The sequence below is a fragment of the Symsagittifera roscoffensis genome, chromosome 4 (genome assembly GCF_963678635.1).
Source record: "Symsagittifera roscoffensis chromosome 4, txSymRosc1.1, whole genome shotgun sequence".
Classification (NCBI taxonomy): domain Eukaryota; kingdom Metazoa; phylum Xenacoelomorpha; order Acoela; family Convolutidae; genus Symsagittifera; species Symsagittifera roscoffensis.
In genome coordinates this window covers 16,433,335-16,458,849 of record NC_087065.1, presented here as the reverse complement: position 1 = coordinate 16,458,849, position 25,515 = coordinate 16,433,335, and the positions used below count along the sequence as shown (strand labels likewise).

Sequence of the window (25,515 nt, the reverse complement as noted above, 5' to 3'; positions counted from 1 at the left end):
AATAATGCAATTTGCTATTCAGATTGCCACCAGCTGTGCCTGAAATCAGACTGTCTGTGGAAGAAATTGAGGACACGGAGAACTTCCCTGAGGACTACACGATGGACACGGGCAGAGATGTGAGTGACGTGTTAACTGCACTTATTGTTTGTTGTTCGAAAAATGCATCTAGAATGGAACCCGAATGTTGGTTTATTAAGAGTCGATGTACGTAGTCCATACTCTTATATAGGTCTTTTGGAGATGATTTTTTGTTTTTTTTTTCAGGGAAAATTGTAAAGTTTGTTCAGGCTCAGATTTACACTTTGCCGGTTTGACTTTTAATTTATTTTCAAGTTCAGTTCATTCATTTTGTTAAAAGGAAGACAAACTCCACTACCGAACAGCGAAAATGTAGAAGTCACAAAAGTGGAATTTGGTTTTCAGATTTCCCAGCAAATTTGAAAATTTACTTTTGGATCCAGCTTTCTCAAATTGGGTTGATTTTATCAAAAAAGTTTCAATCATAAATTTTTCTAGAAATTCAAAGAGCTCTAAGCCATCTATTTTTTCTTTGAAGTTGGAGATTTAAAGTTTTTCAAAAAACAGCCAGTATGTTTTTCTGTTTCCTTGCGTTCATGACTCTTTTTCAATTTTCTGTTGGCTATATTAGTGAATATAATACGGTTTTTCTAAGAAATTCACTCTAGTGTAAGGGGGTATAATATGATCTAGAAGTATAATATAATTTGATCGAATGAACTAGTTCAATTGCCAAAATTTAAATAATTCAGCTGAGATGAGTAAAATCCGCCGAATAACGGATGAAATCGAATTTTAGTCTCAAGGTTAATGACATTTTTCCCCATCTTCAGGGTCGTATAACGGAACAGGCACCAAAATTCTGAGATTCGCTGAAGTTTCTTGCTTTTTATTTTCATCGATAGCTTGGATAAATTTAAAAAAACCTACTGTAACTAATAATTTAAGCGATAACTTAGAGACTAGAAAAGGATAACATCTACTGTACGTCAATGTCACAGAATTATCTGTAATAATAACCTTCCAATTATGATGGTTCTCTTTTATCCAGGGGAATGATGAACTGACTTTGAAGGTTGGACCGGAACTTGTTCACCCGTAGAAGGATAACTAAAATTAAATCTAAGACGGTCATTATCGCCAATCATTAGTATAGCGAACCCATTTTAAAGAATCAATCGTTAAAATTTCATCTTAGTTGTTATCCGCCTAGTGCTGATTTTTGGTACAGGGTCCCTGCCGCAGATTTTTAAGAGGCAAAGGCAGCATGTCCCCCCAGGGTTTACGTTCTAACCTTTATCAAGTAAATGCATTCGAAGCATATAGTTAGAATTCAAATAATCTTTTATTCGTTGGCGTATATTAGTTGACGGATTCGTTTTTATACCAAAAATGAAAAATCAAGCTTAAAGAACTTATTGTAGTTTTTTTCGTTGCTAAGCAGTGCATAAACCCAGGGGGATGAAATTCTCCAGTTTGTATGTGGATAGTGAACAAATGTTAGAACTTTGACGAACAGGTCTTGAAAATACTGCCACATAGTCGAACGTTTATGTGAAGTTTCAGAGCGTTCTGGGTCAAGCTTGCAAAATAGTCTCGTAGTCTCTTTACCGCTGCCGTTAAGATGAAAGGTTGGTGATTATCGGTCATGTCAAACTATCCTTCATACGTCATTACAATTTATCTGAAATGTGTCGCAGTTAGTTTTTCTCCTAGATGTTTACTTTAACTCTGTTAAGGAACGATAAGTTTTAAACCTGCAAATGATAATTCTTTTAGGACCACAACTTTATACTCAGTTGAGTCGCAAATTCAACCTTATTGTTGAAAAGAGGCTGTCAGCACTTTGTCTGAAGATTGTACGTTATCACAAAAACTAAATTAAATCTGCAATTTTCACAAGTTGGAGTAGATTGATTGCAAAAACTGTTGCATTCTGTCTATTTTATCATTCAACACTCTTATTATTGATGGCTACGAATGTACCAAAAAGCAAGAGGCGATACGTGGAAACTAATTCTGAAAATGATCAAGATGGCTTTCCTACAAATGCAAGATGATCTGATGTCATCACTCAATGAGCACAGTGAGTTAGGACTGGAGTGTATAACTCATAGAGTAATTTCGGATAGGGTACACCGTCTGCTCGTCACGCTATCTTATTTTCGGCCGGATAGATTCGTGCAACTTCTTAGTCTAATACCGATCCTAATCTTACTCTTATACTATCTAGTCTCAGGTTGTTTAACTAGTCTCTGCTAGGCTCAATAGATCTAGGGTATACTGGTTTATTGCGGCTGCTGAAGTGCTCGGGAGAGTCCAACTAATTTCTAAGTTAAATTCAAATCTCTCTGGTGCTGAAATTACAAGTAACTTCAGCACTTACAAATAAGTGGGTTGTTAGTTAGATGGATCATGATTGGTTAATATTAAATACTTTACATTGGTAAAATATCTAATTTATCCAATCATAAAATGTAGTTTAGATCAGGTTCCACCCATCCGGGTTTTACAGAGTTTTTTAGAATAGTTCTTCTGCGATTCGAAGGATGGATGATGGACGTTAGTTTTTGGCGAACATCATTTTCTTCCGTTTCCTCTTTGTTAAAGAAGTTCCAGGAGGCTGGAGTTAGAGACATAAGACGTTGTGTCTTCTAGTGACAACGACTAAGTCTTTGCAACAAACTCAAATCTGATTTCAGAATGGTTGGCTATGTCAGGTTTTTCTGTTCTGCGTGGAGAACTTCTTTTGTGTCTGATCTAGTTTGGGAATGGCGTGGAGATTGTGCGTGGAGGGGATGCCTGGTTACTCGGATCTGTACGTATACTTGAACATCGAGGTGGTCATTGGTCTAGCTCAATGAAGTCCTTTTCTGCGAAGTCAAGTCGTACTCTAAATCCTTTGAGTTGTGATTGTGAGTGGCATATCGATTGTGGTTGGCCATTCTCTCTCGAGTGTAGTGGGGTCGTTTTGTCTTTAGATGTTCGTCCTTGGTGTTATATTCTGATCTATGTATTGCATAATGTAATTTACATTTTATAAAACATTTATTAGTTTAATATTTTTTAATTATGATTTTAGTTAGTTGTTTTCACAAAAGCTTTTTGTTTTAGTTCGGTTATTTTGAAGAGTTACTCACCCTTGAGTAGCTCTTATTAAAAATAGAGGTGTGGTCACAAAGCGTGGATGTAGCGCGGTGGGTTAGGCCGGCTATAGAGCATGCTCAGGACGTCCTTCCTGGTGGGTTAGGCCAGGAGTGGGAGTATGATTTCATGCGGTTTTTATGAGGGGTCCTGTTATGTGACAACGTTTTATGTTGGGTTTGTTGTGGTTTTTCTTATGTCTTGTTGGTTATGTCCTTTTTCCAAAAAGCAAATTGTTCGTGGTATGGGTTTGTCTTTCGACTTTTTTGTGTTTGATTATTTCTTTCTTAGACTTTATAATAGTCTTCAAAAGAATAAATTATCCAGTTTTAAACTGGGTTAATCCGGTTTGGGTACCGTTGGTTTCCTTTTCTTAGTCATGCTGTTATTCTATGATTTGTGGTATTTAGTAAGCTGCGTTGGTTAGTTTTGTTTAGTATATGATTCCTTTCCAACCGGGTTAAAGGAAGGTTTGAAACATGTTATTATATGTTAGAGTTGTTGAGTGTGAAAACTTGAAACTGAAATTCATTATTTTAAACAATTCTTCGTGGGCGAGCTGTGCGAGTGTGGATAGAATTTCTGTGCGAATGAATGAGAATATCAAAAGGTTAGTACTGCATTTGCATTTTATTAATTTACTGCATAGAATTTGGAAATTTACTGCTAGTTATGGGGGAATTTTAAGTTACAAATTTTCATCATAATTAGATTTACTGCTTGTGGGGAAAATTTTAGAAATGAATTTACTGCATTGGTATTAAATTTATAAATTTATAAGTGTAAGAGATTAATAGAATTTTTGAAATCTGTTTGATGAAATTTGCGATTTTTATTTGTCTTTTGTGGTTTTTGTAGGTAATTGTCGGATGAAGGCTAAAAATCTAAAGAAAACATGGATAAAGTATGGTGAGTTTTTTAATATTTTAATTAGTTAGTAATATTCATTTAATTCATACTTACCTGTTAGTCGTCGGGGAAAAAACCGTGGGGGAAGATGTCGTGGATGAGATCGGAATTTGTTAGTAGTTTAGCTAAGATGCGGATGATATTTTTAGTCTGAAGCAGTGGCCAAAGCAATTGAAGTGCCTTAATAGTGGTTAGTTCTTCAGTGCCAACTGCAAACTCATAAGGTGTGTTTTGGATTAGATTATATAATTTGTGATTGAATTTAGTGTTGTGGATGAATTCTAAAATTGGGATTTCTATAGGTTGTACAAACTCGTGCGGGATAAGGAAGGGTCGGGATTCTTCGGCGTTGAAGGTCTTGGTGATGGGACAGAAGATGTACATTTGGGTTATGGGATCATAATTGCGAAGAATACCATGAAGGTTAGTATCTTTAATGCAATATGTGAAATTTAGGAAAAATGGTGAAGTGTATTTGGAATTAATGAATTGAAAACGATGGTGTGGTTGTCTAGAGGGTGTGTGTAGGTCAAAGTGATTTTGGATGAAGCGATAATAACTATATGTGTGGGTTTGTTTAGTGCGCAACATAATATCGTGTGAGCAGTGTAAATCTCTTTCGTGTGGTGCAAGGAAATGAAAGGTTAGTGAAAATATTTGGAAGCGTTCTTTAAAACTTTCGTATGCTTGTGTGTCTGTTAGTGCTTCTGAAATAATGTGATCAAACTTTCGGTCGAAGATGTTTAGTGTAAATATATATGGTGTCTTGATGAAAAATTTCTCGGTAATTTGTGGATTAGCGAAGCGATCGTCGTCTAAGAATTGATCTTGGTTAGCTCTGATGATGTTGTGATCATAGTATTCGAGTGTATATTCGTTAGCTCTAGGTGCAGTGTGTGTTTTTAGTGATTTTTTATATCCAACGTAAGTAAATTGTCTAGCGGTTAGTGGTGTAGTGAGTCGATATAGCATGTCCGTATTTCGCTCTATATCGATGTGAGTGTTAGATAAAGGTAAGCAAAGAGGGTTAGTAAAATGATAATATGAGGTCCAAGAGAGAGTGGGCATTAAAACGTATTCATCTACAAAGTTGCGTGTTTCGTTAGTGTCGTGGGGGGTGTTTAAGGTGTATTGTGGGAATGAGGGTAAGGTGATGGCTAAAAATTCTTTTGTGTTAGTATGCTTGGGGTGGTTGATGTATTCACGGGCTGTTCCTGGTTTTGCTGGGAAAGGATGGTTGGGGAACTTTCTTTTAAAAGTGCGGTAAGCTCTATTAGTGTTGAGTGAAGATTCAGTTGATGTGGATGATGGTGCTAATGATTCAGTATAATTTGAAGAGGGTGTAGGGGTAGGGGGGTTGGATGAATTTATTGTGGAGGAGATTTGGTTTATTGTTGGGGTATGGAGGTGGTAGGGTTGTTGTTGAAGGGTAATAAAATTATCTAGCTCTGGGGAGATTCGGGGGGTGTCTGGAGAATGAGATGATTGGTCAGAATGAAATGAGGAGTAGGTTGGGGTAACTTGGGAAGCATAAGAGGGTGTGGAAGTGATTGGGTCAGGGTTATTGGATAATATGGGTTGAAAAGGGGGTTGAGAAAAATTAGAAGAGTTATGAAAATTATTGGATGGGGATGGTTCTGAGTCGGCAAATTCATCGGGGGTTTCAATATTCGGGTTATTGAGTTGTGAGATGGAATATAAAACTGAGATGTGTGAATTAGTGTCGGAATTCATGCCTGATGTTACATTACTAGATGGAAAATCGGGTGGCGGAAAAGCAAAAAGTGGTATTATTGGGATTGGAGAGGTAAGATTGGTTGGGTGGGAATTTGATCGGTGTAGTGATCCAAGTTGGCGGCTCATCGTGGGCTAAAAAAATGATTATTTTGAGACTGAAAAGCGGTGGTATGGGGTTGTTCAATAATTTGTTCATAAGTATTATGATCTTGTGACTGGTGTGTCATTATATGTTGGATGGGACTTTGTGATGTGGTGAGTCGAAAATTTGGATTATGTGTGATGGCTAAATTTCGAAAATTTCGTGGGACTAGGGATAGTGGATGGTTATTTGGTAGGGGTGGTAATTGTGGTGCCGTTGGCGTTATGTCTACATTGTTATGTTCTTCGTCGTATGTATTTTGTCGTGTTGCTATTTTTGTGTTATATTCTTTTATTTGTGCGTCTAAAAGAATTTTGTTTATAGATGTAGAAAAGATTCCAAAAAATCCTGCAAAGAGTATGCGTGCTACGCTTGCTTGTCTGTTTACTTGTGTGTGTATAGCACATGTGTTGTAGATTCCTTTTAAAAGTGAGAAAAGAAATCCAATAAAGTTAAACATTGCGTATAAAATAGTCAATTTTTCTAAGATGTAGTAGGGCCATCCTAGAAAATCGAGGATCTCATTTTTGAGTGTAACAAAGCTAAAAATGTTAATTGGTGATATATCTTGGGGACGGTATTTTTCACCGTTTAGATATATATAATCTTTAATGTCTTTAAAATATCCGCTATAGTCTTGCGTGTAGATATCGGCAAATCCTGCGGTTTCCGCAAGTTTGCGTAAATTTTGGTCTATTGATTGTCTTTGTATAGTGTCCATTTGTGTTAATAATTCTTGGAATTGTTGTGTTCTAATGTGATGTTGAATATCTGATTTTGAATAGATTCCTATTGATTGTAAGTCTATATTTGGGTTTCGAGCAATAGCGCGAATGCTTTCTGGTGAAAATTTTTTGAGTGATTGCATTAATGTGGGATATGGAGTGAGAAGATAATATTTATTTTCATCAGGGTTTAGTTGTACTACATTGTGGCTGTTTTCTGATCCACATGGGACTGCGGTATCCCAGAAATAGGTTCTTCGTGAAAGTGTATCCACGAAATGTACTTTATTCTTATAAAAGATAGGGATTCTTTTATAACATCGTTTATCTTCAAAAACGTATAGTGGTGATACTTTTTTAGTACAAGTATAAAACCATAAGATGTTTCCTTCATAGTCTAAAAAATTTGATCTATTTCCAGATAATAAGTATCCTGCATAGGGTATTTTTAATACTGCTAGTGCAAGTGATTGTAATATTTGTGTTCGTTCTAATTCGCATAGTTGGTGTAGTGTTTCTAATTCGGAGAGTGACATTTCTTGAAAAATTCGGCTAATTGTATAATCTAGTTTCATATCTAAATGAATATCATAGTGGATATTACCGAAATATGTAGTATTCATTAGTGATAATTCTTGTAAGCGTGTGCTTCTGGTGTCATGGGGTTTTAGATGTCCACCAGGTTGTCCGTTGCTTTTTTCAAAATTAACTGGTATATAGGATGTTCCTTCGTTTGGAGGATGACCTGTGGCATATGGGTCAAGTTTTATTTTTCCAGTGGTCATGTCGAATCCTTTTTCGTATTCAACTAATATTTCAGAGTATTGTGTTCTGTGAAGTGGATTCCTGTATTTACATGCAAGTTCTGTTTCTTGATATATTTGAAAACGTGTCAATTTATTTTCTATATTGTGTATGTTTCTAAAATTAGTACTTTGTTTTCGTGATGGATGTACTTGTTCATATGGAATTGATTGTATAAAGTATTTTTCGTGAAATTTTATCATACGAGCGTGTATTCTTGCTACTTGAAATGTTGTACATGTATCTTCGGGGAACCAAACAATTGTTGCTTGTGTTCTCGTTGTAGGGTCGCAGTAACCTTGATCATTTTTACAAGGTAATCGGATTCCTTGATAGATCATTGTATTATCTGATAAATCTCGTGTTAGTTGTATTTTTTCGAGTTGTATTTTCCAATCGAAAAACATTATTTCTTGGTATCCTTTATTTTTTGTGTCTGCTTTGCAGTTTGATGGGTTATTTATACCAATGTGTGGTATCCAATGTTTATCGTGTAGGTCATAGGTTAATCGTCCGTGTGCGCCGTTATACGGGTATTTTTCGTCTAGTTTTATATGTCCTTGGTGTCTTTCAAGTTGTGATTGATGTACAGAGTCTGAAAAAACTTGAAAGTTAACTAACTTTCTTTCGGAGTTTTTATTTTGTGTGATGTTTAGTCTAAGTAATTCATTTTTACAATCGTCGGGATTGAGATGTAAAAGACGTTCTATATTACTCTGATAGAATGATTCATGGTCAAGTCGGTTTTTGTTTCCGTTCGAGACTTGTGAACAATGTACTTTCTTTTCGGAAAATGTTGCTGTGAATTTATAACCTGTAACTGTTGTTGCTCGGGCTTTTGAATAGAGTGTTGCTATTACATTTGTGGTTTCTATAGCTTGTGGTTCTGTTTCACATTGTGATACTTGATTTATTGCATATTTATGTAGTGTTTTTTGTTCATTTTCTTCACAATCGTAATGTGTTACTAATAAATCTTGTGGTCCTGTACGAGGGGAAGGGTTTATGTTTTGATTTGAGATTACTAGAAAAAGGAGTTGGAGAAAAATTAATAATTTTAGAATATACATGTGTATGATAATCCTGAGTATGGATTATAAAATGTAATGTAGCCAATTGTGTTTTTGGTATATCTGTCGTATTTGTATATTACTTCAGTAGTTATAAACGGTGGTGGTAGTGATTGAGCTGTTATGTTAGGTGGGTTTAATGGGTAGGGATGTTGGGTAATATTGTTTAACTTAACTGTGATTTCAAACTTTAATTGTAAACTGTTTTGTTGGAGTATTTGAATATTGTGATCACGGATATCGTTGTGAATATCTTGGCGATATTGTAATCTATTAAGTGCCCAGTTATGAAGGCGGTTACTTTCTTGATGTTGTCCAAATAATGGTGGAGGTGCTGTAAATGTATTCCAATCTAGTCTTAAAGGAATATTTATTGATGATTGTTCTCGATATCTGGCGTCGAGATTATTTGGAAAATTTAAGTTAAAAGGTGGTGGTGAAATCTGGCTTATTGATGGTGTTGATGGTAGTGATAATGTTTCTGGTAGTGATGAGGATGTTGTTGTATCCGTAGAAATATCTATTGGATTATTGACTAAATTTAATTCACCTTGTGTAAATGAATGTGTTGTCCAATATGGTAGTCGTGATGCCTGGTTTGGGGGGTTAAAGGGATTTTCACGTATTTGTTCAGATGTTGGTGTTGAACCTAAGTAATCTGATGGTAGGCTTGAGGTGCTACGTTGTGAAAGAAGCGTAGGGGTTTCTGGTAATATACCAATGGGGTTTTCTGGAGTGTTTTGTGATGGGGATTGAGGTATATCAAAATGAACTCGGGGAGTTTGAAAATTTCTGTTTCGTCGAGGATGTATAATTTGTCTATTTATTTCGACTGTATTTTGGTTTTGACTAGGATTTCTTATTCTACTTAGTTCTTGTGGTAGTGTTGGGTATAGGTTATATGTTGGTTCGCTTAGAGGTGCTTGTCGTTGAACTGGTTCTAGTGGTTCTGATAAACGAGCATGTCGTTCTTCAAAAGTGTATGGATTGTCTTGAAAAGAAATTCGTGTAGATGTTTGAGGATTTTGAGTAGTTGAAGGTGGTGTTGGGTTATCTTGGGATGATGTCGGTGAAGACTGATTCTGTGACTGTTGGGTAGCAATTTTTGATGGATTTTTGAATTGTTACTTTAGTGGGAAGGTTTATGTTTATTATAATATTCTTCCAAAAAAATAATTAGAAAAATTGTTGCTAGGGCAAATGTGATGATTGCTTTCTTTATACATTTGCATATTGTCAAAATGAGGGATGATAAAAATGTTATGAAAATTACAAACAATAAAAAAATATCAGTTCTACTGAAAATTGTTCGTATCATTTAGACAAGTTGTATAAATCGTACCTGTGGATATAATCAAGGGTTTTGGAAAGTTGGAGGAATAGTTCGAGTATAGTGTAGAAAATTAAAAAAATGTTACAAAAAATGATTAGGATTATTAGAAAAGATTCAAGTATATCAAAAAGAAATATTATAAAGGTTTCAAGTATTGTAAAAAAATGTTTAAGATTTATGAGTATTTGAGTAACTGATTGAGAGAAGAGCATTTAAGAAATGATCTCTTGGTCGAATATTTTTTGCTGTTTGAGGCGATTTTCAAGTGTGGTCGGATTATTTATTAGTTTTTTGACAAGTGGGTTGAGTTTTGTAAAAAATTGTTGGGGGCAATTTTCATGGTGATCGGGAGGTCGTCTTTTTCTTTATTTTTGTTTGTCAAATGATCCGGGGTATGGTGAGATTTTTATACTTTAGGCTAATTAAAATGTTCATTTTGTTACTTTAGGCTAAGTTAACAAATTTGTTTTGGGGGTATTCGTGGTCTGAGTTGGGGAAATATTGTTGATCTTTGGGTTATTAGATAAGGGAGGGGTATGGTATTATGGTGATATTTATTTTAGTTGTCAAGTTGGAGTGGTTTGCTTATTTTTGACCTGGAGGTCGTAAAGTTATAGTTATAGATGTGCCTGGAGTTCTATATTATTCGTCTAATTGGTCTTAGTTTGAGTTAGAGAAAGTGACGGATTGGATGAATCCTATTGGTCTATTTTGAACTAGAATTATTGCGTACTTGTCAGCATGTTATTTTGAAAAATGTAAATGAAAAATGTTTCGGAGGTTTCAAGGTTGTGAAGTATAATGTTAAAATTACTTTTGAAATTCCACTTTCTTTAAAATTTTAGATTGGGGGATGAATATTTTATAGTTTTTACGTGGTTGATTTCGGAGTCTTGTTGTTTTTCGATTTTCTGATTTGTCGATCTGTTCTTGGGGTATTATTTGTTCGGTCATTTTTCTATTTTTTCTTTGTTTTGGGGATTCTTTATGGTTTTGTGTATTGTTTTTGGTGGCGGTTGGTTTTGTGTTTTGATTTTCGGTGGGGTTATCATTTTGTTCTGTGTTTTTCAGATGTGGTTCATTTTGAATGATTTTTAATCCTGTGAAAGAATATAATTGAGTTAATTCGCGGAGTGCGTATTCTTTTGGGTAATAAGGTAATAGGTTGTTTCGATGTTGAACGATTTCTTTTTTGTTTGAGTCGGTAATTTTATATGTGACCTCAGTGGGTCTTGCAATTATTTGGTATGGTCCTTTTCGAAGGGGTTGTAATTTTTTAGAAATTCCCTTTTGAGTATTAAAATTAGGTATTAAAACAAATGTTCCAATTTTTAATTCGGAGGCTGGTGTAAAACGTGAATTGATTTGTTCATTAATGTTTTGTCTTTGTAATAACTTTTTTGTTATTTTTTGATAAATTTCATTGTGTTTTTTATCTCTATTTAGAATCCATTCGGTGTGTGTACCGGAGGCTAGTTTAAGAATTTGTGGGTGATGAAAATGATCTTCATCGTGTGTATGTAAAGGTAGGTTATAACAAATTGAGTCTTTATTTGGTTGACAATAACCTTGTGCGTTTTTATGAGAATTTGCTGTAAACATTATTGGTTTGCGTGGCTTTTGGTTAAAAACCATTTCGTATGGTGACATTCCTAAAGTTGTCGTAATTTGTGAATTATATGCTAAGGGAAATAATTTTACATCTGCTGACCATTCGGTATATTTTGTATCATTTCCGTTGATGATACATCTAAGATATTCGTGTAATGAACGGTTCATACCTTCGACTAAGCCGTTTGTCCAAGGTGCATGAGATGTACGTGGTTTGTGTTTAATGTTATATAAATGACATAGTGTGATAATTTCATTATTTATGAATTCTGTACCGTTGTCTGTAACTAAAATTTCTGGTAGTCCGAATTTTGCTATCCAGTGTTCATAGAGTGTTGTGTAAGCGTAATAAGCGTTACAATGTGGTACTGGGTTAAGTGCTACATAATGTGTAAATGCGTCAACAATTACCATAATGTAGGAGTTTCCTTCGGATGAGGGTGAAATTGGTCCTTTGGTATCAAATGAGATACGATGATTAAAGTACAAACTTTGTCCTTTAAAATCTTGTTTTTGTGCTATTTGTTTTTGATTTGGGTAAGGTTTATTTAGTTGACATACTATACAATCATTGCATAGTACTTTTATCCAAATTGGTGCATTTGGGAAGTAAAAATTTTGTATAAAATTTGAATATGTTTTTTCTGATCCAGAGTGTCCTTTAATATTTTGTGTATGTGAAATATTAAAAGCTATAAGAATCATACTTAAAGGGAGACAGGGAACTGTAGATTCATTCAGGTTATACTCTAAAAGGTCTGTATTTTCGTTAATTGTTGTGTTGTTAAATTTACGAAAGTATCGGAGGAGTGTTTTGTTTCCTAGAATGGTTGAATCTGCCTTGACAGGTTTAGTTTTATATTTGTGCCATGATTTTAGTTGTCTAATTATCGGGTCAAGATTTTGATATTGTTTCAGTGTTGAAATTGTAATTGTTTCTGTTGGAGGGAGAAAAATGTTTTCAATTTCGAATTTAGATAAGGGTATTGTATCAAGTGGGTCGTGGAGGTCAAAAACTTGATTTATTGTGTATTTTGAATCATTTGTTTGTGGTCCTGATAAATTTATTTTATCAGTTAAATTTTCTTTTTCAATTAGTGGAAAATGGTCTTTCTTAGGTGGGTGTTGTTTTGTTCGTTTTTGTTGGGTGTTATTTTTTATCCATTGAGAATATGGGATTGGTTTGAAAGTTGATGTTCCAAGTAGATCAACTTCATAATGATTATTTTGACAATCTAAATAAAGTGGGAAATGTTGTAAACTATTTATTTGTGATTGTTCAATATCAGTTTTTACTGCATATTTGCATTCCAATCGGGGTGATGTTTCGTTTTCTGCAAGGTAGAATTTTATGTTTTTGGGTATTTCAACTGTTGTTTTTCGAGTAAGTAATTCAGGTGGTGTATTTCGACTTAAGGTGTCTGGTAATGCAAGATTTTTTCCTGCAGTCCAAACTATATGTAAGTTTGGAAATTTCATTAGAATTAGTTGAAATCTGTAAACTCGGTGGTTTGGGTTAGATTTTTGTGTAAAGAGAAAGATGATTGGTTTATGGTCTGTGAATAGAACTGTTGGATGTTTTGATCCAAGTATCAGAAATTCATATTCTGTCAGTGTATATATTATGGCTGTACATTCTCTCATTAGAGTTGAGAGTCGTAGCTCTGCTTGAGTGAATAATCGAGAATTTGCTGATATGAGGTTCATTTTATTTGTACCATTATGTGATTGTAATAGTGCTGCACCGATGCCAAAGTTCGAAGCATCGCACATTGCATAAAATGGTTGATTTGAATCTGGAATTATGTTTGAAATTTGTTCAGTTAAAAGTTTCTTTATTTCTTCAAATCGTGTTTGATGTTCTGTGTTCCATTCAAAATTATTTTGTTGTCTAAGGATGTTATAAAATGGTCGTAGATATAATTGCATTTTATAAACATATTTACTTAAAAAGTTTAACATTCCAAGAAATTCTTGGATTTTCTTTTTATTTGTTGGTGGTTGAAGTTTTTGAATAGCGTCAATGCGTGATTTCAATGGAGTGATTGTTTTTCTTTCTATATTATGTCCTAAGAATTTAACTCTTGTCAAAAAGAAGTGTGATTTATCGGGGGCGGCCTTCAGATTTTCGTTCTGAAGTATTTGGTGATATTTTTCTAAAACATTGAACATCTCGTCTTTTGTTTGTGATTGCATAAAAACATCGTCTAAATAGGTGATTGCGTTTTTCTTGAGTATTAGTGGTCTAAAAATTTTGCTCATAAAAGCTGAAAATGCTGCTGGTCCTATGGATATTCCATAGAATAAGCGGTTGAATTCATATTGTTGGTTTCCGATAACAAATTGTGTTAAACGTCGTGATTGTTCATCTAGTGGCATTTGATTGTATGCACTATTCATATCGGCGGTTGTAAAGTATTTGCCGTTTATTTTTGTTAAAATAACTTGTATTGGTTCAATGGGCCAATTACATTTTGATTCATCTATAAGTGAATTGAGGTATCTAGCATCGAGAACGATTTTTAATGATTCTCCTTTAGCTAGAATGATAACGGGGTTGATAAATGTGTTCCCTTTTGGTTGTTCTTCTTTATTAACTGGTGATATAATGTTGTATTGTTCTAAAATATCGAGTAATCTGTTCACTTTATCATGTAAGTGAATTGGTACTTTACTTGCTCTCTGTTTTTTGAAAACTGCGTCTGGTGTTAACGGGAGATGTAGTGATGAACTGATTTTTCCAACATCGAATTTTGATGTTGCATAGACTGATGAATATTTAATTAGCTGTTTGGCTAACTTTTCGAATTCGTCTTGTGTTATTTGTGAATGTTGGAAATTAAACATTGTTAAAAATTTCTGTTGGTCCTCTGTGTAGTTACTTATGTTGAATGTAGGTTTGAAATATGGAGTTTTTGTGAAATAATCCGTATTTCTGTTTTCGTTACTTATTATATTATTTATAGATAATTCTTCATTAAGAATTGTAGATTGGCAAATATCTAGTAATTGGAGTATATTATTTACGCGATAGGCTTTTTCGTGTATTGGTGATATTGTAGCGTTGGTTTCACAATATCCTAAAAGTCCTAAAGGTAATGTTACTTGGTAAGGTGTGTTGTTATAGACATGTAAGGAAATGATATCTGAATTCGAATTTTTCAAATATTTTATGGATGAGATTGTGATTTTGAAAAATTTGTGAATAGGTTTGAATTCAAAATCTGACATATAAAATTTTTGTTTGTTTTGTTCTTTATCATATTGGTGAACTTGTTTGATTGAAAAATTATAGATATTTCCTGATAGTGGTTTTAGGTGTTTTCTTTGTTGGTTAAATATCGGGTAGAATTTTGAAAAGAATGGTGGTTGTTTATTTAATCTTTGAAAAAATGTTAAGGATGTTTCTTTTGTTTTTGTATATTTATCTTTGATTAATATTTTACTATTTAGGATGTTAATTGTTGGTATATACTTCGAAATAAATGGTATTCCAATGATATTATATTTAATATCAGTGATATGGAATATTTGTTTAAATGGCTTATTTAAAATTTTGCTTTGCTCCATTGTTCTGGTGGGGAGGAGAAATAATTGGATTTTTCCGTAGTTTATCAATGTTGATCCTTGTGCTGTTGCTAACTTACTGGAGGTTTCAAGAGGTGTTAGCTTTGGGTGTAAAGTTTTTATTTCATTCCATGTGGGGATGTTTATTATGTTTGATTCTGCTCCTGAATCAATTAAAAAATCTATTTCAAGGTCTGGTGGTTGAAATTCTTTATTTCTTGGGCTTTCTAAGAGAAATGGTATTGTCCAAATTTTTTCTTTGGGTTGTTCTTTTTGTATATTTTGATAAATGTGGTTTGTATTCAAGCATTTTGTTTTGATATTTTTATTGGTTTGATTTGTAGTGTTAATCTCATTTGTTTCTTGCGTCGTTGGTGTGGAATTTATGGGTGTAGTGTAATAATTTTGAAGAAATTCTGATTGATTTTCATATATGTGTGATGAAAAAGGTTGTTCATATATGACAGATTCATAGTCATTTTCGACTTTTATCATATTGATAGAAAGAGTGTTTTCAGTATCACTTTCTGAATCTGATGATGTACAGTTTATTTGATTGAGTTGTAACGTATCAGTTACTGTGTCATCAATGCCTGGAGGGTCTGATGTTGTTTCTGGATTAGATTGTACTTGATTAATATGTCTTTGATGTTTAGGTGTACTACTTCTGTGGCGATTATTAGAATTATTATAGTTATTTTTATTCCGGTGTGGTGATTGGGAATAATTTCTATAACGATTATTATAACTTGAGTGTCGATTCTGTGAATTATTTCGCGATCTGTTTTGGTAATTATTGTTTGGTCTGTTAAAGTTCGATCTATTATATGAGTTATTCCTTGATTGATTGTTCGGGTAATTCTGGTTTCGGTTGTTTGAATAACTTCTATTTCGATTATAGGAGTAGTTTCTATTCCTATTGTATGATGAATTTCGTGATTGGTTGTTTGGATAGTAGTTATTTCTTGATTGGGAATTAGATCTAGAAACAAATCGTTGTGTATTTGAATGTGATCTGGAGTAGTTATTTCGACTATTTGGTCTATTGTAGTGATTTTGTGATGAATTATGCGTGTTTCTTCGTTCTGGTGATCTTCCTCTATAACTTGAGTTATATGGTGATTGATTTCTTGTATAATTTGTATTGTTCGGGAGTGGTTTTCCTGAACTGTTGTTGCTGTAGACTGTTTTGTTCGGTAGGTTTTGATCTTTTTTCATGTATTGATGGAATGATTTATTTGGTTCTTTATATTTTTGAGGTTTATTTTGATTGTCTTGCTGTTTTTGTCTACATTCGGAAATACTATGTCCGTATCGTCGGCAATAATTACACCATTTTTTGAAAGATGGTTTGCCTTTAAAGTTTGGGTTCTTTTCGTAAATATTGAGTATTTCAGTGATTTTTTCAACGAGGTCTGTCTCTGATTCCTGTATATTATTAATATTAGTGGGAGTCGTTTCAATTCTGTTAACGTATTGTAATTTCAGATTTTCCGTTTCTTCTAGTTTCATCGTGATTTCTGCTTGTTCTAATTTGTCTACTAGTTTTCGAAAATCTAAATCGGGTTCTCGAATTGAAGAAGGATGGGATGCTCTCTTTTTTATTGCTATTTTCCTTAATTGTGGTGTTAAGGTCATCATTAAGATTTCTGTCATCTTTGTGTTTTTATAGTCGTGTGTATTTAGTGAATATGCTTTTCGAACTAGTGTTTCGATTCGTACTGCTAATTGCTTGATGGTTTCGTTTGGTAATCTGCGAATTTCATTACATAAAACTCTTTGTTGTTGTTTGTTTCTTTCGGAGTCAAACATTTTTGAAAATTCCTGTGTAAACCTTTTCCAGTTTGATTTTATTTCTAGAGGTAGTACTGAAAACCATTTTTGGGCTGCGCCATCTAAGGTTGTTTGTATTAACGCTGTGCGTCGATGTATCCAGTTTTGATGTAGTGGCGTATTAATTGGTTCAGGTCCAATATTTAAAATCAGGTTTGCTGTTACTGCATTTAAATAATCTTCTACAGAGTATTCAGGGTCTGTTCCTGTGAAAACCATTAAAGGTTTGTTTGATGTTATTGATGATCCACCCATAAGGTATGGATTCATTGTCATTTGTAATGATTCTGCTGCATTTGGCATTTGAGAAAAATTTGAAAGTTGGTTTCTTGTTATTTCATGTTGTTGGAGATAATATGGGAGTGGTATTTCATTTTGCATTTGTGATGGTTGATACGAGTGTGCAGTCATTGGATTTTGTTGTTGAATTGGTTGAAAAGATTGTGTATTAATTAGATTTTGTTGTTGAATTGGTTGTTGATGTTGTGCATCTATTGATTGTGGAGAAAAATTTCTATGATTTGTACGTGTTCTCTGTATTCCTTGTCTACGATATTCTTGAGTATTTGGTGCAAATATATCTGGTTGTAAGAAATCATCATCTGAGGATAAATAATCCATTTGATAAGATGTCTGTTTTTTATTTTTATTTTGTTGAAAAAATGGGTAATTTTCACTGTGATCCTGTGGAGGATTTGTTTGGAAATTTATTGAATTAGGTTGGGTCATTGGGTTATCCCAATTTCGAGATCTTGTATATTGGTTAAAATTTCTTTGTGGTTGATTATATGTTTTTGATGGATGTGTATAATTATAATTATGGTCTGTAAAGTTGTTTCTAGTGAATGTTTTGCGTGTTTTTGATGGTATTGTCATGGGTCTGTATGTTTGGTAATCCATATGTGAATATTTAGGGGCAACCGAAAGTTTAACGGTTGATTGTAAGGTTACCTGTGTTTGTGAAGGATTTGTATTTCTTGGTGTTGTTAAATTTGGGCGTATTGGTGAAATACTTTGTTGTGTAGTTGTTGTGTGTACAATTTCTTCATTTATGAAGTGTGATGGTGTCTGGATATCTTGTTGAGTAAGATTCCTAGTTCCATTGAGGTTTTCATTGTGTATGACTGTAGAGTTTAAACTATTATTTTGTGTATCGGGCAAAAATGTATGATAGTTTAATGGTGTTGCATCAATGGTGAATGGTATTATTTTTACATAATCTCTTATGTAAGATATCGTACTTATTGCTTGACTTGAGATTGATTGTGGGAAGCTTATAAATGCGGGATGAGACCATTCGGGGTCCCAAACATAATCTGATTGTTCTGTGATAGCGGTATCATCGTTCGAGTTTTGGGGTCTAAAATTTTTTCTTGCTTGTGCAATTAAATCAATATTGTGTGTGAAATAATCTATTATGAACCATGCCAAAATTTTTTGTAGATCGTGTTTTGTATGTTGTGAAACGTCGTCTTTCGTGAAATTTTCTTTAATGATGTTTAAATAACTAGAGAGTAGTGTGATTTCATGTCGTACTCTTAAATGTTTAGATGTTTCTGTCGGTGAGACATTTGTTATTGGGATTTCGTTTTCTAATATCGAAATATAACTATATATTATTGCGAAAACTTCATTGGTGAATATGGAGTTTGCTCTTTGTGAGTTATGATATTGGATGCTTTTTATATATTCTGAAAAAACTTTTGAAAATTCTAAATCAAGATCGTCTGTTTGAATTGTATATTTTCTATTATTATGGTTTGGTGAGGTGAATTCTATGGAGTAGATTCCATACTGTTGTGTTATGTTGCATATATCTTTTAAGTAGTGGTCTATGATTTGTCTTTTGATTTTTACATCTGGGAACTCTGTTTTACATGGACTGATTCCGGGTTCAAATAAATTTAATAGTAAATTTTTGCAAAATATATGCTGTCCTCTATCAGTGGTTGCATCTATTATAAAAGGAAAGATTTCATCATCATCTGGGGTTTCGTCACCTGGGGTGTGCGTTGAGCTCATTTTTCCGTTCGATGACTGTTAATATGTAATTATTAATGTGTCGAATTGGTTGATTCCAATTGTATAAATGTACTGGTTTGTGTTTATACTGCTTTTTTATTCTTCTTTTTCCTCTTTTTGATGAATTTGAAGTTGTTTCTGAGTCAGAAAAATATAATTGATCGTGAAGTGGGCAATTTTTATCTATTGATTCTTTTAGTTTGTAAAGTTCGTCTAAACTGTTGGTTTCTGATTCTGAAAATGCGTTTCGATTTTTTGAAAATCTTTTTCGTGTTATTTGTCTTTGTTTCGTTATTATTTTTCTTTTTAGTGTTTGTCGTTTTGTTCGAATGTATCCAACTGTTTGTGTATGAGGTGTGATTACAAGGTCGTATTTTTTGTTATCTATTTCACAATTGTGTAAAACGATTGTTTGTTTATTTCCTAGGTTTTTAAATGACATAAGGTTTAGGATGACGGATGCAAAAGGTTGTTAAATGATTTCTATTTTCCTAAACTGTTAGTTCTTACGATTTTTTGGTTAGCTTAACCTGGGTCTATTTGTTCAGGGTTGGAGAGAAAAGTATATCGATTCCGAAGAATGATTTTTTACTTTCTCGTGGCTAGTATAAGTTAAGGTGTTAACTTACTTAATCTTACTTAGGGGTAGTGATTGTGTTCAAGGGTTGGAGAATAGTAAATCGATCCACAAGGTTCAGGTATAATTAGAACGCGAGTAGTTCGTTAGATACTATTTTAAACTTACTAAGTCTAAGATTTATCCTGGGTCTGTTAAGAGGGGGGGTCAAGTGAAGGATGAATAACCGAAGTTCTTCACTGTTTATCCTAATTTGAATGATTAGTTTTGTTTAAAAATTTCTATTAGTCTTAGGTCTTTAGAAAGGGTTGGGTAGTGAATCGACGTTTGAGGTCGTTAGACACTAATTAAGTGGGTGGGGGAGAACAAAGTTGTTCTGTTTGATCCAAGGATAAGCCTTGATGATCAAATTTGAAATTTAATTAAGTAGAAAATGATTTAAGATCCAAGGATAAGCCTTGATGATCTGGTTTTAAAATTAAGTGAATTTAAGTTTTAATAAAATTTTAAATGTGTGTAAAGGAAAGATTTAGTGTTTTGATGATATTAGTGGGTTTATGATTGCTGTTATGTTTTAGGTGATGGAGCTGGAACAACAGGATGATTTATAATTACTAACCATTTATTGTCATGCTACTAATTTTTATTTTTTATTTTTCAATAATTATTTTTCAAACATGTTTTGTATATTACTGCAGAGTTTTAGGAAAACGATCTTAGATCTTTTTATCAATCGTTATTGTATATTAATAATTTTGTTTAGCGCCTGAAATGATTTTGAAGATTAACTTCAAGGTTTTATGTTTGCAAATGAAAATCTAAATTCATTGCCAGTAATATTCTAAATATAAAAGTTTGTTCTGGTTTTTGCCTAACTATCATATAGCTATATGACAAGTTTCTACTTTGTCGTATGTCGTCTCTGGTTCGAGGTCTTCTTCCAATTCCGGGTAGTTCTGTTATGGTTCGGAATATTGGCTCTGATCTATTGAGTCGTAGAGACATTTCGATTAAATTATTGTCGTATAACATTTTGTAAATGTTTTTGTCTAATTTCTAATCTATTTTAGTTAATTCTAAGCTATTAAGGTCTTGTTCGAGACTTATGGTCGCACCAGATGAGTTAGGACTGGAGTGTATAACTCATAGAGTAATTTCGGATAGGGTACACCGTCTGCTCGTCACGCTATCTTATTTTCGGCCGGATAGATTCGTGCAACTTCTTAGTCTAATACCGATCCTAATCTTACTCTTATACTATCTAGTCTCAGGTTGTTTAACTAGTCTCTGCTAGGCTCAATAGATCTAGGGTATACTGGTTTATTGCGGCTGCTGAAGTGCTCGGGAGAGTCCAACTAATTTCTAAGTTAAATTCAAATCTCTCTGGTGCTGAAATTACAAGTAACTTCAGCACTTACAAATAAGTGGGTTGTTAGTTAGATGGATCATGATTGGTTAATATTAAATACTTTACATTGGTAAAATATCTAATTTATCCAATCATAAAATGTAGTTTAGATCAGGTTCCAACAGCCAAGGAGTCTTCTTTGGTCGGTCCGACGCTCGAATATTTTTCAACAATGAAATCGTATACCTTAATCCATTAGGCGCCGGTGAACAGCAGCAGTATAATTTCAACCTGCTTGCAACCTGTCAAGAGCTAACGTAAAAGCTGCGCAATTAGCTTTACGTTCTCGATCTGCGATGAACAGCGCTCCAAACTCACAGAAAACAGCAGTAACACCCTACACCTCACCAATCGTTGATTGGCAATTTGAAAAATCCTAGCAGATTGAGAGCTTCCGCCTTTTTGACAGCGGTATCAAGCATGTCGAAAGAGTGCTCATATTTGGCGATCGCGACAAGGTGATAGCCCTTGTCATGCTATTGGATATTTAGTCGTTTCACCCGCAAAATTGAAGCCTTTCTCCACCCAGAAAGTTCAATTTTTAGCTGATCAACACTTAAATTGCTTCAATATTAAGGAATTTTGTGAGAGATCGCATTTTTAATCGAAACCTTCCAAAAGTGGCTGAAATTTCATTGATTTTCACTTAAATACAAAAAAAAATGAATTTTTGTATTTATTTTGAAAATGTGTTTTATCAGTAACTAGTAGAGAGTAGTTTTCTCTTCGCTCTCTTTTTCATTCCATTTTTTTCGCATGGGAGTTTTGAACAGATCTCTTGCTCTCATGTGGAAATGCATGTTTCAGATTCTTAGTTTTGGATTCTTGAGACCACCCGTAGTTTACAGGTCACGTAAATAAAAGTGTGATCTAAATTTAAGTTTATATCCGGGAGTACTTTTATTAAATACGCAAAATTTTTTCCATTGAGCTTTCACTCAAATTCAGGTAAAACTCCTCAATTGATACTTATTCGTTGTCTCCTATTTTGAAATAATGAAGCACTGTCAATAAAAATTCCTCGAGATATCAATAATAGTAATTTGAGAAGCCTTGCAAACTACATATAATTTGCATATAATGTACTGAAGATGTGAGTTCAATAAATATGATTGCTAATGTACTATTGTGGTTTTTTATCACCGTAAATTCGCCAAGTTAAGAAGAAAACTTTCTTTCGCCAAGTTAAGAAGAAAACTTTTTAAGTTGTGGAGTAAATGTTTTTTAGTCGGATTGGCTGAGACTGGTGGCTTACAAGTATGACGTGGATGGAAACTTCATGGGCTTTGAAGAAGCTTGGAAAACTGGCGCTTTCCAGGTGAGAGAGCAGTATGATTTAAATGTTATAATTCAATTCGGGAATTATGAATGAGCACAATAATTGCATTATTTTTTCAATGCTACCAGCATCCATTCGAAGACAGCAACCGATTTTTATGTGTAGAATTTGTCATTGATGGTATGGCAATTCGTCACAAGTAGTGCTTTCGTGAAACATCCCATATTGAATCCCATGACGCTCAAGCATTGATCGTTTGGTTGCGCTGGACTTAAAAGAATTTCTTTTCTTTTAACCAAGGCAAATTCACCATTGCGGTCTTAAATGGTGTCAAGTTCGCCTGCGCCCAATTTCGCGTGACGGCTATGGATAAGTTTGATGTGTTCCTCACCCTTGATCTTATCTCAGTGTTATGTGGTTTGTTTTCAGCTGTGCAAAGGAGACCAGTACTCTCTGCAGTTGGCATTCCGCTTCGGAAAAGACATTCGCAACAAGTGCAGTTTGAGAGTGAGACAGTTAGTGGATGAGTATGAGACAGTTTTCTATGATGTGTTTCTCAAGTTCACCACCACTAATGATGCCACAGACAAACTCTTCAACTTCCCCATTCAGTTCGGAGAGCAGAGTAAGTAACCAAGTGGAAAAGGCTAAGCAAGTTTCTCCGGGATTGTTTTTAAGAGTCATCAACGTAGTGAATACTCTTAAATAGGTCTTCGGAAACCTTTTTTGGTAATTTTTTTTTTCAATTCCCCGTTTGATTTAAATTTATTTTAAGGTTCATTTTATTTCCTTTGTTAAAAGGAAGGCTACTTTCGAACGGCAAAAATTGTAAAGGTCACTTAAAACATGATGAACTTCTAGTTTCGAAAGTGGAATTTAAGTTTCTGATTCCTAACAGTATAGAAGTTTTGCTTATATTGATCCAGTGTTCTCGAATTGGGCCAATTTTATCGAATAAGTGTCAATCATAAAGTGTTCTACAATTTTAAGGCCATATATTTTTTACTTTGAACTTCGAAAGTTGAAGTTTTTTCAAAATTTAAGTCAATATTTTTTTCCTGTTTCCTTGCGTTCATGACTTTTTTCCAAGACTGTCTGTTGGCTATGATTTTTTTTTCAAATCTAAATAATCATTAGTCTCAAAATGTTCAAATTAACAGTAAGCACAGTGATTTGGCGAGAGCTGGTGCAGCAGATTTTGCTTTATGTTTCTTATATGATATTAGTTTCAATTTTCCGTTTGCTAACGACAGACTCTTTAATTTTCAGTATTTAATTCGAAGGCGATTGAAAATTACCGGTGGGCTTGACTTTTGCGGACAGTAAAGACGTATTTTATTGCTGACGGGCTCAAAATTATTAAGGGGGTTTCCGCAATTTCTGATCAGTCTGATTAATATTATGCATAAATTGAGTTGATAAATAAGAAAGTTATGCACTTCAAATATCCTGATATCTTTTACGATTTCCACTGTTTCAATAAAGTTCTGCATCAATTTAATTCAAACTATCCTGTAGTTAGTGTCCGTCACGTTAGATTACCCGCCATATGTTTCACCTAGCCATTACTGAGTTGCTAATCGACTATTAGGTCAATCAAGCAAGTTCAAATCTGACGTTTGCTACATCAATGAAGTTTTTATCAACGATATGTTTTTCAACAATATCACCATTCATATGATATTCATAGGGCAAGCGTTCACTCGTAGTACGTATAGTTTGTCGGTGTGAAATCAATTGTTGAATATACATGGGCTTTTTTCCGCAAAACTCCTATGTGCTTTAGATTGAGGGGGTGTGGGGGATTTAACGGAAAAGTGTCTAGACTGTTTTTATCCGATCATCAGTTTTTGCGTGGAAATGTAGGTTGTGTTGTTTTGCGTTGTTTCCTATTTAAATCAGGCGCCAATATTAAACAAGAAACTCGGTCGTAAATTCGGACCATATAAAAACTGTTGAGTAAAAAAACGGTTGGGAGTTTGGTTTTCACACTTGATTATAGAAAGCGGGAGTAAGGAAAATGACAGAAGATTAAAATTGATTAAAATTCTCTGAAGTTTGCAATTACACTCACACATCCTCCTCCAAGAAAAAAAAGATAATGATATTCTGTGTTCTCAAAAATTTTGAAAAAAAAAATGAATTTTAGAAAAAAAAAAAACTCCGATTTGACATTGTGTTATTTACCCCTTAACTGGTTGCTATCATTGTCACCTTAGTGTTTCATGTCTCATTGTTAGTTTGAATTATTTTATGTCTCATTTTAGATGAAGTTGAAGGTAATTCTTGGCAGAACATGGTAGGATTGTGTATCAACGCGAATTAGTCGGCCGTAATTTCAAATTCTCAGCATGTATTTTTTCATAAAATTATTGGCTGACTGAGATTATCCGGAGAAAACTATCAAAACTGAGCGGTCGTGGCAGCGTGGGCAATGCCCGCGACATTTGACACGAAATTCGTGGGTCGAATCTTACGGTAGGAGGGGCTCCAGTGTCATCTGCCTCCGCAGGGTGGCACCGGCTACGGCGAAATGGATGATATATTTCTCGCTTATGGAATCAAGGACCAAGGTAGGAAGAAGGTGGTATAGCTGGGGGCAAAAAATGGTTGAGAAATTTGGTTGACAAAAACTTTGGACATTTTTTGTTTTGTTAAGATTACAAGAATTAATATGGGGCATTTTATTTTGCAAAATTCGGACCCAAAATTTAATCCTTAAATCGTGTCGTCGTTTTTGGCTCATCACGGGATTCAAATTCGCTCAACCGTTAGCCTCTTGACTTCATGACTAATCCAAATCTACTCGGCAACACATGCTAGTTAAACACAGAGGCGAAGCGGAGCTTCGCAACACTTGCCATACAACACAAAGGTAGCATTGTAAATAAGCAGACAGACGGAGTCAACTAAAAAACTTTTTTAATTCGAAAAAAAAGGATAATTCATAAATTTGTCGCGAATGATTTTCATTTTCAAAATAATACGCCAAGAAACACCATCACCGCCATTAAATACGCATTCAAAGTTTGAGCTATATTTTTTACGACCCTCTATTTGAAACACACAAAAGCATAACAATCAAATTTACGCCAAAATGAGCCTCAATCATCAAAGTGAGCCTCTTATGTAGCAAAACAAGCTTTGGGAAGGGTATAAACTCCGTAAGTTTGCGCAAAGCATCTACCAACAAAATTATTTTTGGTAATAAAAATGATCTTTTTGCCTATCCATCAAAAGCATACTTGCTTGAACAAAATTTGAACGACTGTTCATAATAATTGTCAGGCTACACAAGAGGTTATTTATAATAATTTTTTTCTGAAATTGATT

The 25,515-nt window shown here is 34.0% G+C and overlaps 1 protein-coding gene across 2 annotated transcripts in view; it reads left to right on the top strand.

Moving 5' to 3' along the window:
- LOC134843527 (meckelin-like) overlaps nucleotides 1-25,515 on the top strand; it is an 81,943-nt gene that overhangs the window by 34,619 nt on the left and 21,809 nt on the right. Inside the window, exons 5-8 of one of the 2 annotated variants that reach the window (XM_063859632.1) lie at nucleotides 23-119; nucleotides 1,073-1,096; nucleotides 22,132-22,221; nucleotides 22,612-22,807. In XM_063859632.1, the coding sequence (XP_063715702.1) occupies nucleotides 23-119; nucleotides 1,073-1,096; nucleotides 22,132-22,221; nucleotides 22,612-22,807 (407 nt within the window). The remainder of the gene's footprint in view (nucleotides 1-22; nucleotides 120-1,072; nucleotides 1,097-22,131; nucleotides 22,222-22,611; nucleotides 22,808-25,515) is intronic. The other variant, XM_063859633.1, reaches the window with a different exon arrangement.